The sequence below is a fragment of the Astatotilapia calliptera genome, chromosome 6, assembly GCF_964374335.1.
Source record: "Astatotilapia calliptera chromosome 6, fAstCal68.1, whole genome shotgun sequence".
Classification (NCBI taxonomy): domain Eukaryota; kingdom Metazoa; phylum Chordata; class Actinopteri; order Cichliformes; family Cichlidae; genus Astatotilapia; species Astatotilapia calliptera.
In genome coordinates, this window is record NC_137427.1 from 8,664,798 (window position 1) to 8,681,298 (window position 16,501).

The 16,501-nt window shown below is 36.9% G+C and overlaps 1 protein-coding gene across 1 annotated transcript; it reads left to right on the plus strand.

Moving 5' to 3' along the window:
- The first annotated feature begins 2,389 nt into the window (after window positions 1-2,389).
- coq7 (coenzyme Q7 homolog, ubiquinone (yeast)) lies at window positions 2,390-7,716 on the plus strand. The gene is made up of 6 exons (XM_026170046.2): window positions 2,390-2,606; window positions 2,950-3,131; window positions 5,039-5,153; window positions 5,330-5,469; window positions 6,981-7,049; window positions 7,451-7,716. The coding sequence occupies exons 1-6, from the start codon at window positions 2,522-2,524 to the stop codon at window positions 7,526-7,528; spliced, it is 669 nt and encodes a 222-aa protein (XP_026025831.1). The 5' UTR covers window positions 2,390-2,521; the 3' UTR covers window positions 7,529-7,716.
- Window positions 7,717-16,501: the final 8,785 nt, after the last annotated feature.

Here is a 16,501-nt window from a genome sequence, read left to right on the forward strand (position 1 = left end):
AAACACCGAGAACGAGGAGGCACAAGAACCAAATAAGACTACATTTTATAATGTATCTTAGTTTCTCAGTTATCTTGATGAACATATTCAGGCTTTCTTCTTGCACCAAAGAACTGCCTGCAGCTTTGTGCTGAATATTTTAGGTATAATGATTTTTAATAAAGTACTTCAAAGCTCATTGTGTTTTCTTAATATGAGCTGGTATCTTTGTAAGCTAAGCAATATTTTAATAAAATATTCTAAACTGCTCATGCTGACTGCAAGCCTCACATTAAAAATCAACAAACCAAACCTTCAGACAAGGTAGCTTCATTGATGATCCTCTGCTTCCAGACCTTTATCCAAGTTAAGAGAATTTCTGATTTCTAGTACTGACAAAAATCATTACAGAAAATTTTAATATAAATCAGTTCTCTTTAAGGTTCTTGCTATTGTTTTAATAAAATGATTGTTAAAAAGCATGCCATCCTGTGACGAACCTTTAAGGATATTTTGATCTGTGTGCAAACAAAGAGACATGTTTGCATAATGGAAAAATACATGCACTATAATTTTGCATGGGGGCAGAAGGGAAGAAATTGTTTGGGAAGTGACTAAATGGTAAAAGACAAAGTGTTACATAAGGAAACACAGAGGTCTTTAGCTCATTTTCTAGTAGTTATTCTGACATGTTCTTCTCTCTGATCTTTATTTTAAAGAAAATTAAGTTTTATTTCAGTTATAGAAACTATTTTTAAAAAGGAAATAAGGCAGATATAGTTATGATTGACAGATCAAAGGAAACTTGATCTCTAAGGTGTTCTTTGTTTCCAAAATTATATACATTGTAACAGTATTACAGTGGATTGAACAAAATAAACTACACAGGGACATATTATTTTCAAACTGGCTACCTAAATAGCCCAGATACACTCTGTTAAACATACTAAACACTAGTGCAACTACATCTTATAGAACCATAGGTCAGGCTTATATGGGGAGTAAATCACAAGGGGATAAAATAGCTAAACAAGCTGGGGAATGTAAAGAGATGTACTTCTCAATGAATCAACAATAAATATCTTATAGTATAACGTGTAAAATCCTGAAATTAGCCATTCTGATGATTAGGTTTTCCTTCTTGAGGCATTAACTAGTATTTAGTACGGATAAACAGAGGTTTGAGTCTGGGCAGCACATGGTGGAGTGGTTAGCATTGTCACCACATAACATGAAGATCTTGAGTTTGAGTCCTCTGGTTAACTGGGGCATTTCTGTGTGGAGTGGCTGCCCCTTTTCTGTCAATTCTTCCAGAGGTTTCTTCCTGTTACAAGGGAGTTTTTCCTTACCACCGTTGCCAAGTGCTTGCTCATAGAGGGTCATCAGATTGTTGAGGTTTTCTCTGTACTATTGTAGGGTCTTTACCTTACAGTATAAACTGTCTTGAGGTGGCGATGCTACTGTGATTTGTCACTATATGAATTAAATTGAATTTAAATTAATTTTCCATGTTCTCCATGTGCCTGTGTAGGTTTCCATCGGGTACTCCAGCAGTTCAAAGATATGCTCATGTAGTAAGTGTTTTTCTGTCTCTATATATTTGCCCTGAGTAGGAGTGGTAATCAGCTGGGATAGGCTTAGATAGGCTGGGATTGTATTGTATTTTAACACTGTTGTATTGCTACTTTCACTTACTGCATATTAGTATTTCATACTCTTTTAGTATAACACGCACAGCAAAAACAGCCTGAAACAGCTAAGCTAGTTTCAATGCCATTTGGAAGAATTTTCTGAATTTTTATTTTTATTTTTTAACCACAGCAGTCCTGCTTAGAGAGTCATATGAAGGCTGAGGTGAAGGGACAACTCACAAGAATCACTATTCCTCAAAAATTATTGGACACATTGTAGTGAAGCAAGGTTATTTTGTCCTGAACGTGGCTGTTCAGAAACCTCTTTTACTTCTCAGTTTATTTTACTAATTAGTTTGTGCAACACGCCCAACCAATTATAGCAAAACCTATAAATTTCTTTCTGTGCTTCACACATTAGAATAACCAGCAACCAACTGTAATGGGTTAATGCCTCGTCCTGACTTTTAAATATAATAAAATGGCATGATCAATATTTGCGACCTTCAAAATAGGTATCATGATCAAAATATAACACTTTACTGTTTAGGCAGCTATCTTGTCAACAAGTCTGATCATCAGCCAGGCTGTGTTACAACAAAAAAAGCTGACTGGTTTTTATTTTCCTCAATTTAACTTATTATTCCAAAAACTTCAAAAACGTAGTTTTTAGTTTAATTTTAGTTCACCTAATTCAGAAACACGATGGTTGACAGAGAAAATATTCCTCCTGCCAGGGAGGGAAACTCGATAGGTGGTGGTAACACATCCTAAACGCTAGTTGGCGCCCGCAATTAAATAAACGAAGAAGAAGAGCAGACGTCCGTTACGTGCAGTTACTGGCGTTCAATGTCAGTTTGATGCATGTTTTTTTTTAATTACACAGCTAGTTAAACCATTACCGGACTATCATGCAGACAGCCGCACTTAGAGTTTTTTGCCACTGGCCACAGAGTAATAGCACAGCGATGATTCGTCAGTGTTTAAAATGCAGAGGTAAGCAGTGATACCTGGAAGCTACGGTGCTACATGCTAAAAACACTTATCTAACCCTCACAGTATGTAGCGTCTATCAGTGCACACAGTTTACGTTTATCTGTAGGTGTAAGACTAGACTGGGTCTACACTTGTAAACGTAATGTAGCCTAAATCAAATATTTGATAGATTACTCGTCATTGTCAGTTTTCTCAACTCAAACTCTTGACATTTACTTAGTTTGTAAACGAAGTAAATGCGTGACCTTCATAGTGGGCACTTAAGAGTCGTGTAATTATAAATGTTTCAGCTTCAAGGCGGTTGACTGAAGGAGCTTTACATACGTCTTTTACTTTGTTTTAGCACTAACTCTGCAGCAGAGCTCTCGCGCTTACGGAGTAATTCCGCCCCCGCGCGACAGTGAGGAGAAGGAGATGGTGCACCGGATGCTGCGCGTGGACCATGCTGGAGAATATGGAGCCAACCGCATCTACGCCGGCCAGATGGCAGTGTTGGGTCGATCGAAGACTGGGCCATTCATTCAGGTATTAACCGAATAAACTGATATAAACTGATCATTTCATTACTTCTGTGTCACACCAAGATTATAATTTATTAAAAAAAACAAATAAATAACAGGGGGTTCAGCCCCCAGTTGTTGCTGTGGTTAAGTTTATTGAATTATTATATAAATTTAAACATAACAGCAGCTTTTACAAGAATACTCAAATTACCTTTAATTAAATGATTATGCATAGTACTCTTAGTGTCATGTTTGCCTCTTTGGACAAAGGCAATCCAGTCGAGCGTAACAATCCATTTAAATCTTCCTTCTTCTTCCTTCCTCTTAAATACAATATTTTAAATGAAATAAGCTGAATGATGCATCGAAAGATGCCCGTATTAGGGTTGATCTTTTTACATACGAGCATGTCTGTTCCTCTCCATCAGCCTGTCACAGCAGCTGCAGCACCATCACGTAAAGCCAGTAAACCGTGCACATGATTTCTGCAGGATCTTGCAGGCAGCTGATGAAATTCAATAAGATGAAAGAACAGGCTGCACATCTCACTGCTGTTTGATGTTAATTCTCAGGCATGTGGTTGATAAACAGTATTTCTAGGGGGTTTCTGAGTCTCCCAAAATTCTGAATCCAGTTCATTTCTCTCTCTCTTTTTTTTTTAAATTAAAAAAACTTTAGTAAAACTTACTTATAGGGACATATAGACTCCCCTGCAAATTACATCCTGGTTCTTCTACAACCTGAGAAGAATTGTCACATGATTACCAGTTAACCATATAAAAAGTCTAAATTCCCACTGACTGCCACAGATCTTTATCCTAACGAGGACATACACAAGATCTTTCCTTCAGTCAGTTCTCCAGACATGGCACATAGAACTAGGAATGGTTAGAAATAGAGGGTAAACTAACAGAGGCCTTATTGCTCATCACTGAAAGAGCTGATCTCATGTTAGCTGCTGCATTGGATAGTTGTTTCTGTGTGCAGTTTGCACTTTAGCCTCATGGTCCTGATTTTTTATTTTTTTTTTTTTGTGCAATAAAAATGAAAGTGACAGCTGTACCCTTTTTTTTTTTTTTTAATTTTCCCTTCCCTTCCCTTTTTTTTTTTTTTTTTTTTAAATTTATGTTAAAAGTGTCCGTATGTTTTCATATCGCACAGCCCCCACAGTATTAGGGCTGTGCGATATGACCAAAATCTCATATCCCGATATAAGAATTCTATCGTCCGATAACGATATAAATCACAAAAATGTAAAATTTTCTGTAAATTCTGTGAATCTCGGGCAGCTCGTCTTGGGGGAAGTGTTTCCAGCTGCGCGTCATGTAGCTGGAGTCCAGTGTTTTAACCGATGCATGAAACGATACATTTTTATACATAAGTTGTAACGGCCGCCGTTTTCTTTGTGAGTATTTATTACACGGCGTGCTGCGGGGAAAAGCCTGTTCTAACGTTTGAGTCTAAGGTTTATTTTTTAGCACCTGATGGCTCCTTTTTGCTTCTCATCCGTAAACAGTCTGCATACTCTTTCACGTGATTCAGTTTACTTTGAAAAGTCTCAACAGGATCTTGAGCTTTATTGTGAAAGGTTTATGTGGAAAATAAACAAGCGAACACGCGATGCTGTTACCGTTGTTGTTGCTAACGACAATGCATAAAAACAGGCGCTTGTCCGTCCGTAGTGTGATTATATTAAATATAAGAGAAGGAGAGAACTTTAAGAAATTAATATAGCCACTACAGTGACCATCAAAACGATGGAAAAATATTGCCATAAACAATTTATTTTGCAACACCAGGAATCAAACGATAGCGTAAAATGAAACGATAGACGTTTTTATATCGTCATCTGACATATATCGTTATATCGAACAGCCCTAATCAGTATATGTCCCTAAATTTTGACACTTTGCGCTTTTTTTCCTACAGGAAATGTGGGATCAAGAAAAGAAACACCTTGAGAAATTCAATGAAATTCTTGCTGAGAACAGAGTTCGCCCCACAGCACTGTTACCTTTCTGGAATATTGCTGGGTTTGTATTAGGTTGGTACAACACATAAAGACATAATTTTGCTGAGAAGATAAACAAATGCATCAAAGAGTAATGATTATTGAATTTCACAATGGCTCCCTGACGTGTCATTAACAAGTGTATAAACAGTAAGCAGTAGGAAATCTCTTCATTAAATGTTAACAGCATGTATCTCTCTCTTTTGAAGGGGCATCATCTGCATTACTGGGAAAAGAAGGGGCCATGGCCTGTACTGTGGCAGTGGAAGAGAGTATCACTGAACACTATAACAGCCAGATAAGAACTCTGATGGAGAAGGACCCAGAGAGATACACTGAACTCTTACAAGTGAGTCTCTTATCTCCGTAGCTCTGCTCTGTGGTTGCCCTTTACTGTGCATGAAATTCATATTGTTCATTATGAGATTGTGGCAACAGCTGAGTCTAAAGAGGAGCCGAAGGGCGATAATATTAGGCACCTGCCCCTCCAAAAAAAAGAGATTAGAGTCTAGCATACCAAAATGGAAATAATGTTGAATGTTTTTGATTATGGTGATTGTTACAAGCCACGCTAAATAATAATTAATCAATTAAACTCAGTTTCAAGCTAGTTAATACAGCTTTGTACCTAATCGCTAATCGCCTTTTACTAACATTACTACATTTAAGTAAGAGTTATCTAACCAGCAAATAAATAAAACCACCTTAAATTTTGTTTGAGGAAAATTTCATTCAATGATGTCTGTATCCCATTAATGCCAATATGAGTCTGAAATGGTCTCGGTCTTTCCCATATGGAAAAGATATATATAAATCTTATAAAGTTTTTATCTGTCTTGTATGAAACTTGTATGAAAAGCATACAAGAGTGAAAACACATATAAGATCCCTTGAAAAATTATATAATGAAACTTGTATGTTTTGTATACTTACTAAAAAAATATATGAAAGTAATGAGAAGGTGGCCACTTTCATGAGTAAATCATGCAAGCCTTATATGATTTATATATGATTTACTCATGAAAGTGGCCACTTTCATGAGTAAATCATATATGTTTTTACTATTTCTTTTCCATATGGGTTTATAGTTAGCTTGTGCATATTTCTAATTGCATTTATTAAAAAATTACAACTGTCTTTGTTGATTGTTTCACTCATTTATTGTTTAGTGCAATCCTAGCAGCTGGATCATTTTCTTTTTTTTTCTTTTTTGCATGTAAGCCAACCACAGTCAAACCTCTGGCACAGCCTTGTTCTCTTCCTGGATCTCTGTTGACTTTCAGTGTTAAATCTATTCGTGGGTGGAATTTTTTCTGTTTATTTAAGCAGTTCAGTACAGTTCAGGTTTACTTGGAGAGTTTTACAGTTTTATAGGCAATTTCTCCAAGGCTATGCAGCATGATTTTTGACATTTTTGACTTCAGTGCTTTCGCCATTACACAATTACATCACTTAATGGCTACTGACATTTGTTACTGCGCACTGATGCAGGTTGAAGTTTATTTAACTTCTAATTTGGACAAGTTCCACACACCAACGCAGCTTCACAGATCATAGCACATGGAATAAAATTGGCATTTCACCAGTGGCTTTTTCATATATACTGTCAAGAGTGACTCTACCTCTCTGGATGTTTCCAGATGGGGACAAAGCACTTTTCAGCACAAAGCAGTTCTTATTAGATACACATTTTCTGACCACGGTGTATAAAATTTTTCATGACTCAGTTATTTGCAGTTATTTTGAAAAGAAAATGGGTTTAATGTAACCAACTCAAGGCCAAATAGCTTGAGAATTTTGTGCAGTGAAATGTAATTAATTAATTAAATTAATTTGTTTTATCATGAATATATTTAACAGGTGATAAAGGAATTTAGAGATGATGAGATGGAACATCATGATACAGGACTGGCGCACGATGCTGAAAATGTAAGTGTATTTTATGTCTTTAAATGTAATATATACACACTGCCAGTCAAAACTTTGGACACACCTTCTCATTCAATGTTTTTTTTTCTTTATTTTTATTACTTTCTACATTATAGATATATGCTGAAGACAGCAAATATATGAAGCAAGATATATGGAATTATGTGTCAGAGAAAAAAATGATAAATAACTCTTATATGTCTTATTTTTTAGATTCCTTAAAATAGCCACCTTTGCTTTGTTGACAGCACCGAAAACTAATTTTATATCAATTAGAAAAATGACTCCACACAGAAATAAATAAATATTGCTTCATTAGAGTATTTAACTGTCTTTACAATTTTTAAGTTGTTGAAAGTACTGCTGCCTAAATGTGTGTTTTGTGTGTGTGTGTGTTTTAGGTACCTGGATACTGGCTATTAAAAAATGCAATACAGTTAGGCTGCAAAGCTGCAATATATGTTTCCCAACGTATCTAACACTGTTCTTAAAGCAGTTGAATTGTTTTGTTATTCTGACTCAAGTTTGTAAATGACTTAATTTGGACCTGTGTTCTCACTCTGCATCTTTGTAAATGTAAATGAAGCACAACGTACCTGTACCTGATCGTATCTGTTAAAATTTCTGTAATAAATGTCAGGCCTTGGTTCTGTTTTCTGAAGGCAAATTTTTACTTTTGTGTTGTGTTACTTTTGTGCTTGCTGCAGGAAGGTCAGTCTGCCTGTCTGAAAAGTGTCAGTGTTGATGAGAAAGTGAGAAACTGGTGAAATAAAGATACTCATGGACTTTAGATATTTCCATTTGTACATGTATCCAGTTACCCCCACATACATAACATATTTTTCATATAATTGTGCCTTAAGTTGCTTTAGTGTTTTTCTTATCGGCAAGAGCTGCAAAGACCAATATTTTAATAACTTTTAGCTGCCTTTGACCAAAAGCTTGACTCCCTAAACACGCATGATAAGAACATATTAATCCAAGTACAGACACACACACACACACACACAACCACCACTACCACCACCATACCATTCTGTTTCACATGTAATAGTTCATATATCAAGCTGAGCAATGACTTGTCATCCAGGCCTAACTGCTAAGCAGCCTCACACAGCTGTTCTGGGTACATTAGGTCACTGAGCAAGAAGGCTTGTCCAGGGGCCCCTAATATTCATCAGGTTGTGTAGCTTGAGCCAAATGTTCATTCCCCCCCTGACTCAGTATCATTCTGTCCATATGTCCATTCAGTTGTGACCCAAACCTGATTTCTCCTAGTTTTAGCATTTTTTTGAGCATGAGCATATGATACATGCTGACTCATGGCCAGTAGTGGGGGGTATTAATCATCTTGTTGGTTGAGCAGATGATAATAATGTTATTAAAAAAACTGAAAATCTGATATTTATTCATTGTATGTGAATTGATAAATATAAAAAAAATAAAAACCACAGACAGAGTCATAGTAAAATGTTCAGTTTGATTGTGCCATCATAAGTGGTTCAGCCTGCACATGTTAGATGAGATATTGAAATATGCAGATTTCACTTTCAGCTGCTTATTAATGGCGGCTGCCTGACTGCAGGTCAATCTTTACATTTGCTTTATGCTATTGCAGCCCTGTGTGAAGATCCATTTACCTTAGCATAAGGTCAGGTCCTGACTTCAGGGGTTAATATGCAGTTTTATCCTTCATTCCTGAAAAATAGAATTGTTTAATGTCCATCAGTAAAAGATCAAGTTAAATAATTTGTAGTCTGCATTATCACTGTTAGATGTTTGTGACTCACTAAATAAGCCATACAGAAACTAAACCAGGGTGTATTCATGAATGCGCTACAGCAGTGTTTTTAATGGGGGGAGGGAAAAAAGTGTTTGTGTTATATTCCAGTGAAAACTGAAAGGCTAACTTGCTAGGGAGCAAACGAACGCCAGTTTTTCTGACTACTGCTACAGGAACGCTGTCAACTTGGGTATGACGTCATTTTCAGCTCCAACGTTCGAGGTAAAAGGAAAGCACCAGTATAACTTTGTGCCTTTTTCTTTGACTCTTGGTAGTCATTTTAGTTTGGTAATCTATGGGTAAGGATCATATTTTGAAACCAGCCTCAAGTGGCTGCTTGAGGAGTTTTCGAGACCTTTTGATGCTCACATTTGAGCCCTGGTTGCATGCGCTTCGTGAACCAAGCTAAGCACTTCATCCTCTCATACGAATACAGTTAAATCTGGCTTAATAAACAAAGAATCACCAAAAAAGCTAACTCGATGCTCCAGGAAAAGAAAGGAACTGGGTTACAGTGGATGAATGCTCGCTACAGCCACTTTATACATAGAGTTTATAATTACAGTTGGTAGTTCAACTGACCCATGAGTGTGGCTGCCATAATCCCCATCTCCCCATTATTTTTCCATTTTATTTGTACCTGCTTGCCTTTATTGACTGCATGTTATTTGATTTTCGTGACCAAGTACTAATTACTGTGAGCAAAGCCTGGAGTATTCTCACGATCTCAGGATAGGATGGAAACGCATGACATTCACTTTTGTAATCACAGGAGGTCACCCACTATAGATCAGAAACATGAGACAATAGGCAGCTTTGCAAATCAAAGGTAGATCATCATACATTATCTTTGAGCCCGATTAATAGTGCTGACAATTTTATAGCAAGGTGTAACTGTTTAAATAAAGCAACATATGTAAAGCTCCTTTTGTAGTGTAGACTACATCTAAATTATCCACCGTATGTAAACACAAATGGTGTGCTCGATATATCTTATATCGTGCTCGATATATATATATATATATATATATATATATATATATATATATATATATATATATATATATATATATATATAAAATAATGTCTGCACATTCTGGTCAATTCTTCAATCATTTAAAACCATCAGGAGATCATGTGCATTGTTTAGGTTCTTTTCTCAGTATCAAAAGGAATTTGCTGAAACACAGACTCAGAAATTGGCAACAAGAATTTGAAGAGAGCAATAAAACTTTACTAAACTGGGACTGTCTTGCTACCCATGAATAATTGCAGTTGTAAATCTTCAGCAGCGCGAAAAATACAAATCCCTATAAGTCATAAGATCTTTCGGATACAGATTTTATTACTTCTTGGCTTTAATAGTTGGTGTTTGCCAGTAATAAGGCCTTTCTGGGGTTTATGGTAACTAATAGCAAAAAAGTACTTCTCTAGAACTGAGAGCACAAGGAATTAAGTAGATAGAATTTTGCTAGTAGTTTGATATGATTTAATGAATGTCTGGCAGCTTTCAACATGTGTTCTTTCTTTTTAATTCAAATACAATCACTTTTTTTTTCAAGAGGTGGTATATATATATATATATATATATATATATATATATATATATATATATATATATATATATATATATATATGAAAGACTCTGAAAACTCTGAAGTTGCAGGTTAGTGAGGTTACTATCCTGTTACTAGTTAAATGTGAGATGTTTCACCGTGTTTCATGTGTTTTTTGTTGCCTATAACTTTTTATTTAAATGTGTTGCTACATCAAATTCAAAATGCTGCATTAATATCTAAAAATAAAATCAAATTTTTTAGCATTTAATGTCGTGCCTTTGTACTATTTTTACAGAAATATAGGATTTAAATAATTTGCAAGTCATTGCATTCTGTTTATATATTTTAAATTTACATCCATCTGAAGTTTTGGGGGGTTTTATAAATCAAGAGGAGTCAGTGGAGCTTTTCATCTACATCTGGTTTTCCAGGTCAACGGCCATGCTCTATAAATAGCAAACAGTAAACATTTTACTGTTCTGGGGTATGTCTGCACATACAGTAAATACCTGTGGTGTGATGTTACTATATGCTTTAGATCTCTGTTCTGCATTGAGGGACTAACTTATGTAAATTTTAGTTTGATCTGTAACACATTCATTTTCCCCCACCCTTTTATTGACATGTAAATGAGTGTAGTGTGCTCTGTGCATATGTGTATGTACAAATGCATCGAAATGCCTAAACATATTGGAAATCTTTTGGGTTACTGAGGGGTGTGTGGCGTGAAAGAGTGACCACGTGTTCACATCTTCACACTGTGAAGTGACAACACAAGATGCAAAGGACTGACATCACTGGAAGCTGGAATTTGTGATTTATGGCCTGCCGTGCAGTGCCAACCACCAACGGCTTTGGTGAGAGAAAAACACATCAAGGTCAGTCTTCTAGGAAGGTTAAACTGAGCAAAACCTAAAATTCTTTAATTCATATCGAAAAACTGTTATCCATATTCAACCACATACATTTCAGAATGATTTTCAGTATATAGAACTGCAACATCAAAGAACTTTTAGGTGAAGTTAAGTCTGGAGTATAGATCTATTTGTGTCTGTGAGTGCAACAAATCTTTCGTTCTGTCAAATCCACCGAATCAGACAGTAAGTATGAAAACTGGCTATCAAGCAACGTTTCATGTAAAATGTAAGTTCAGCAGAGACCCTTCAACAAAAATGAAATGGATTGTTTTGACATCCCTATAGCATTTCCAGTAATATTGCTAAGTGCATATGATTCATGAATTGGCAGAATATTTTGTGCATATATGCATGACTGTAGAATCAGTATGAACATAATACTATGCTGTTTTTGTGATTTAACTGCTTCATCATGATCTTTGCAAATAAAACCAAAATCCTCAGCTGGAAAACTGATTTCTGGGGCACATACCTTTAAACCCTTTTTACATGTCTCCCTTTCTCTTTAGCATCCACAGAGAATCCTAAACTATAGTAGATGAATTCTTTTGGAATTTTAATTAGGGATGCACCGAATGATCCCTTTTCATTGTGGTATAAAATATATGATTTCTTTAATAAGAAATATATGATTTCTTTAATAAGAACTATTTTATTTAACTGAAATGTATTTGAATCAATGGAAAATGGACATCAAAATGGACATCTAGGTCCCATCTTCTTTTCAGATGGGACCTACACGTGGGGTAGTGTGATAGTTTGTTGATGAAGTTGTAGGACTTGTGTGAAGGACTTATTGTTGAGTGCGGAGTTGAGCATGGCGTGACCCCTCCACTGGTATCAATCAATATACTGACAGGCATGGTGGCTCATCCAGCATGACTCCAAGGCCACGCTGCTGCTCCACTATGTCATGAGCTCCAAAGATGCTTAAAGCTATTGACTCTAGCGCAGCTTGACACCCTCCCTGTCCCGCACCAACACAACCATCCTTCTATCAGAACCAGTGCCCCACTTAGGTAAGACACGAGCAAAGCCATTGAACTGCATAGTGTAAAGTCAGTAATTAAAGCTATAAATAATTGTATATAAATGTAAATGGGCGTAGCCACTGTGACTTCAGCCACTTATTTGTGAATGTCCATTTTCAATAATTGAAATTTGCATTAGGGCCTTTTCATCATGTCTTCCTTGTCACCAGAGGTGACCATATTTGGATGAGAGAGCAGTGCTAAGTGAACAGCTAATGCTAGCTATCTTATTTAGATAGGTGCATTCACAGCTGCTAATTAGTGCTAAAACCAAAGTATTTGCATTAAAAATCTGCCAAAAGTCACCAAACCAAACCTGTTTCAAATCAGCTGTGGTGGTAACAGACAACCAGGCTAATCAGATTTAACCTGCAAACACCTGTCACTCAGAGAGGCTACAACCCTGATAATGCACAATTTTAGCCTTTATAGTTTTCAAGTCCAGGAGTTATAAAACCTGCTTTTATAAAAGGAGAACATGGCTTAAAAAGTCTGTAAATATGTCTATGTAACTATAGACTGTAGCTATATGTCATGGATACTCACATTTCTATGATGCTTTATCAGCCTTACTGACCATTCAAAGGGCTGTAGATTACAAGTTATATATAAAGTGTACATTCATACAGCAATTTTGCAATCTATTGCCAAGAACAGACAATCACCAATTAACATGCATACATATATTTGCACTGAAAGGCTTAAAGAAAGGTCGAGGTAAGAGTTCAAACCCAGAACCTTCTTTCTGTCAGTCAACGTGCTAATCACTCCACCACCGGTAGATCCACTTTTGGCTCTCGCCGTCTTGGTATTAGTGAAGCTGAATGTGTTGAACAAAAGTGTGAATGCATAAGGTCTGGTTAATCGCTACCTTACAAAAGACACACCATAAAGCATGACCTTCTTTATTGTCCTTTCTGACTAACATCAGAAATCATAATTACAAAATGATCATTTTCTCACAGCCACAGTCTGAATTGAACCAGAAGGGTCTGCTTTTGCCGGCTATTAGAAAGAACAGGTTAAACTTTTGGGTTCACCTTTTAGATGTAGAGTCTACATTGGACTTTCCTATACAGTTTTTGAATTTTACGTGGGGGTGGTGGGGACGGGTTGCTCTTGCAGCTAACTTTAAGTGGTCATTCTAGGAACTGTTAACTGTATTCTTTTTGTAATGTCTATATTGACTTCATTTTTCAGCCCTGGAACTGCTGCTTGAGTATGAACTTACCAGCACGTCGCTTTATTTTAGTATTTACTTTGTATATGATATTTAAAACATCTTCAGCAATTAATGCAAATCTAAAAGAATATTTAGAAAGTGTAAAAGTCCATAAAAATAATAATTGTACCTCCACTGATTTAAATTGTTCAGGGAAAAACAGAACGTGTGCAAGCTGTGCAACATCAGTATGAACTTCAGTAATACAAATCTGCAATATGCTTTCATGATGTGAAGCTTTTAGTGTTCTGATCTCCGTTTGCCCTTTGTACATCAAAATTTTCCTTGTGGAATTCAAGGAACTTACTTGGATGAAGTTGTGTCTGAAATCGGAATAAAGTGCACACAGAACATAGTTGGCTGTGAAGGGATCAGCAGAATGAGCTGCAGTGTGTCAAAGCAAACAAGACTTATTCATTAGTCATCTATCCTTTTCTGTATGTTACATTACACCCCCATCCCCCAGAATTCAACAACTTGTATTGCTGCTGCTTACCCTCCTCAATTTACTGTGATGCATAAGCAGCTTGCAGAAGGTTACCGTGCAAGGCCTCTTAACACCTGGTTTAAGGAATAGTTTTTCCCACCCCACCTGCTAGCCTCCTGCAGTGGCTCAGCGCTTTACACCGATCCCGCTAAGGCTCTTTCTGTCATCCTCACTGATTGAATGGAGAGCTCTGGCAGTAGTGCTCTGGCCAAGTCTCATATCTCTTGCCTGAGGCTCGTTTTCGTGTCGCTTGTAAAGATGCCACTCTTATCACCTATTAATCATGGCCCTCGATGTCCAGCTATGCCCTCCACTGCTGGTGACAACAAGTGATGCTCTTGCAGATTTTCAGATTACATGCAACGTGAAAAGGAGGCTTCAAGCTACGATTAGGTTTGGATCATAAACTTATTTAAAGTTTTGCTGGTGTATTGATGCAGCCCATGAGAGTTTTAATTATTCTAAAGAAAAAGGTTTACTGTAAAAGTTGGAGGGCTGGATTTTATACTTGTTACGCGTGGGTCGCAACCTTTCTGTGCTTTAGTGTAAGCAATGGAATTTAGATCACGACAGCCGTCCCTGGATCGTTGTTCTTTGAAGTTATCAGCCGTCAAATATTCTCGCTCATGGCTGAGCCCTCAGCTCTTGTGGTTGGTGATGACACACATGCACAGCAGACAAAGTGCCCGGACCACCCGAAGCCTGAGGTATCCTGACCTTGGAGGCTCGCTGTGAAACATAACAACACAAGGGGAAAAAGAATGCCTTCTATGCTGCACAAGGGGTCAAGTTGTTGTCCCGGTCAGGGTGAAGTTCAACATGTCACACAAGCCCCTTATGTGTTATCTACAATGTTTGTCTATCAAAGGAAAAATACACATATGATAGGCTCCAGAAGCATGTCTGGTCTCACTCATAGTGTGTGATTGTGGTGGTCTGGTAGTGTCTGCTGCAGAAGCTACAAAGGGACAAGACTGAAATGCTCTGGGAGTTGAATCAGTCAAGATCTAGAGCACAAATTCATTTTGATCCGCTGATCTGAGGCCTGTACTAAAAAACGTATCACTCTGTCCAATCCCATATGAAAGAATAACAAAATAGCAGCAATGCCATCTCTCTGTTCGTGACATTCTCGCGAAATGGTGATAGATTTACAGCAACTTCTTTCGTTTTTTAGCTATTTGAGGTATCTGTTAAACAGATTGTTGCATTGATTTCTGGGAAGACAGATGGTGGTGTGCATGCTTCAAGACAACTGAAGGAATGAAGAATTGTTCAGCTCGGTAGATCAAATTCGGTATAGGCCTTAGGCTACATTTTTATTGCGTGTAGGCACATACGATCTCAGACATATTTTTGAGTAGCTTTGTTTTGTTTCTGGCCATAGTTGAAAGTAGATAAAATAGAACGAGGTGCTTGAAAATGAGACAAAATACCATTTTTCATGCCAAAGCAATAAGACAAACCCAAGGAAAACTGTCTGCTTTGTTTGTAAGTCTTTAAATGGTTGGGTGATTATTGCAGACAACATATTATATCATTGTATCATATGTACATCCAGAATGCATTCAGACATGTGGCTGTATCCTGATAGAAATGTTTATATACAGGATGAACCTTTAAGATTTAAATCATTCCAAAAGCATCTAGTTGCTATTTTACATTGATTTTAAGTGTGCTGTTTTCTGTTTGTACAGTTTTCCAATAGAGATGTCAATTTGCCTTTGGCATAATGTATTTATTTTTCTCTTCTTTGCTTTATCATTCTGAAATGTGCACCCTGCAGTCTTTTCAGCCCAGACTACCCTATACAGCCCTGTGCTGCCTTGTGTAGCCACTGGCCTTCCAAGCGATCATTATTTGCTTTGATTGACACTCTGGGATGGTGTGCATTTCATTGATGAGAATTTTAGAGCTCTGGGGCTCGTGATCCTTAGTGATCGGTGGTACGTCACCCTGCAGCCATCCCAGGGGCGACAGCTACAGATCAGTTTCAAATACTCTGTCGCTTTCATCACCAAAGGCAAACTAACTTAACCTGACAAACAGAAGTCTGCAAAGCTGTGGGTAAAGTTACCATCAGTGCACAAAACCTTTAATTCTGCAGGATAGAAATCGCTGAACTTTTTTAGCTTGAGTGATTAGCCCAAGACAAGAACCAAAAGGAGGTTAGAGTATATAAAACTGCTTCAGCAGTCCTCCTTTAATTGTAATCAGCGTCTGTAGATCACAGAAATATGGTAGGATAGTTAAAATTAAGTCTTACAGTGGAGCTGTTAAGTGTTAAGTGGTATCATCTGCATAAAGTGCTTGAAAATTAAACTGAACTGAAAATTGTGCGAGGAATTTACAAATCTTCCTGCATTTGAGTTAATAAAAATAATATGCTTAAATAGTCAGATTGTCTAATGACATAATAAGCTCCAAAGAATTATCTTAATGGGGATTTTGAT

What these genes read in the sequence shown, in the direction of transcription:
- coq7 (XM_026170046.2), top strand. Translation starts at nt 2,522, where the DNA reads ATGCAGACAGCCGCACTTAGAGTTTTTTGCCACTGGCCACAGAGTAAT. An exon ending in AGACTGGGCCATTCATTCAG is followed by an intron (nt 3,132 to 5,038) that starts GTATTAACCGAA and finishes TTTTTCCTACAG; the next exon opens with GAAATGTGGGATCAAGAAAA. An exon ending in TATTGCTGGGTTTGTATTAG is followed by an intron (nt 5,154 to 5,329) that starts GTTGGTACAACA and finishes TCTCTTTTGAAG; the next exon opens with GGGCATCATCTGCATTACTG.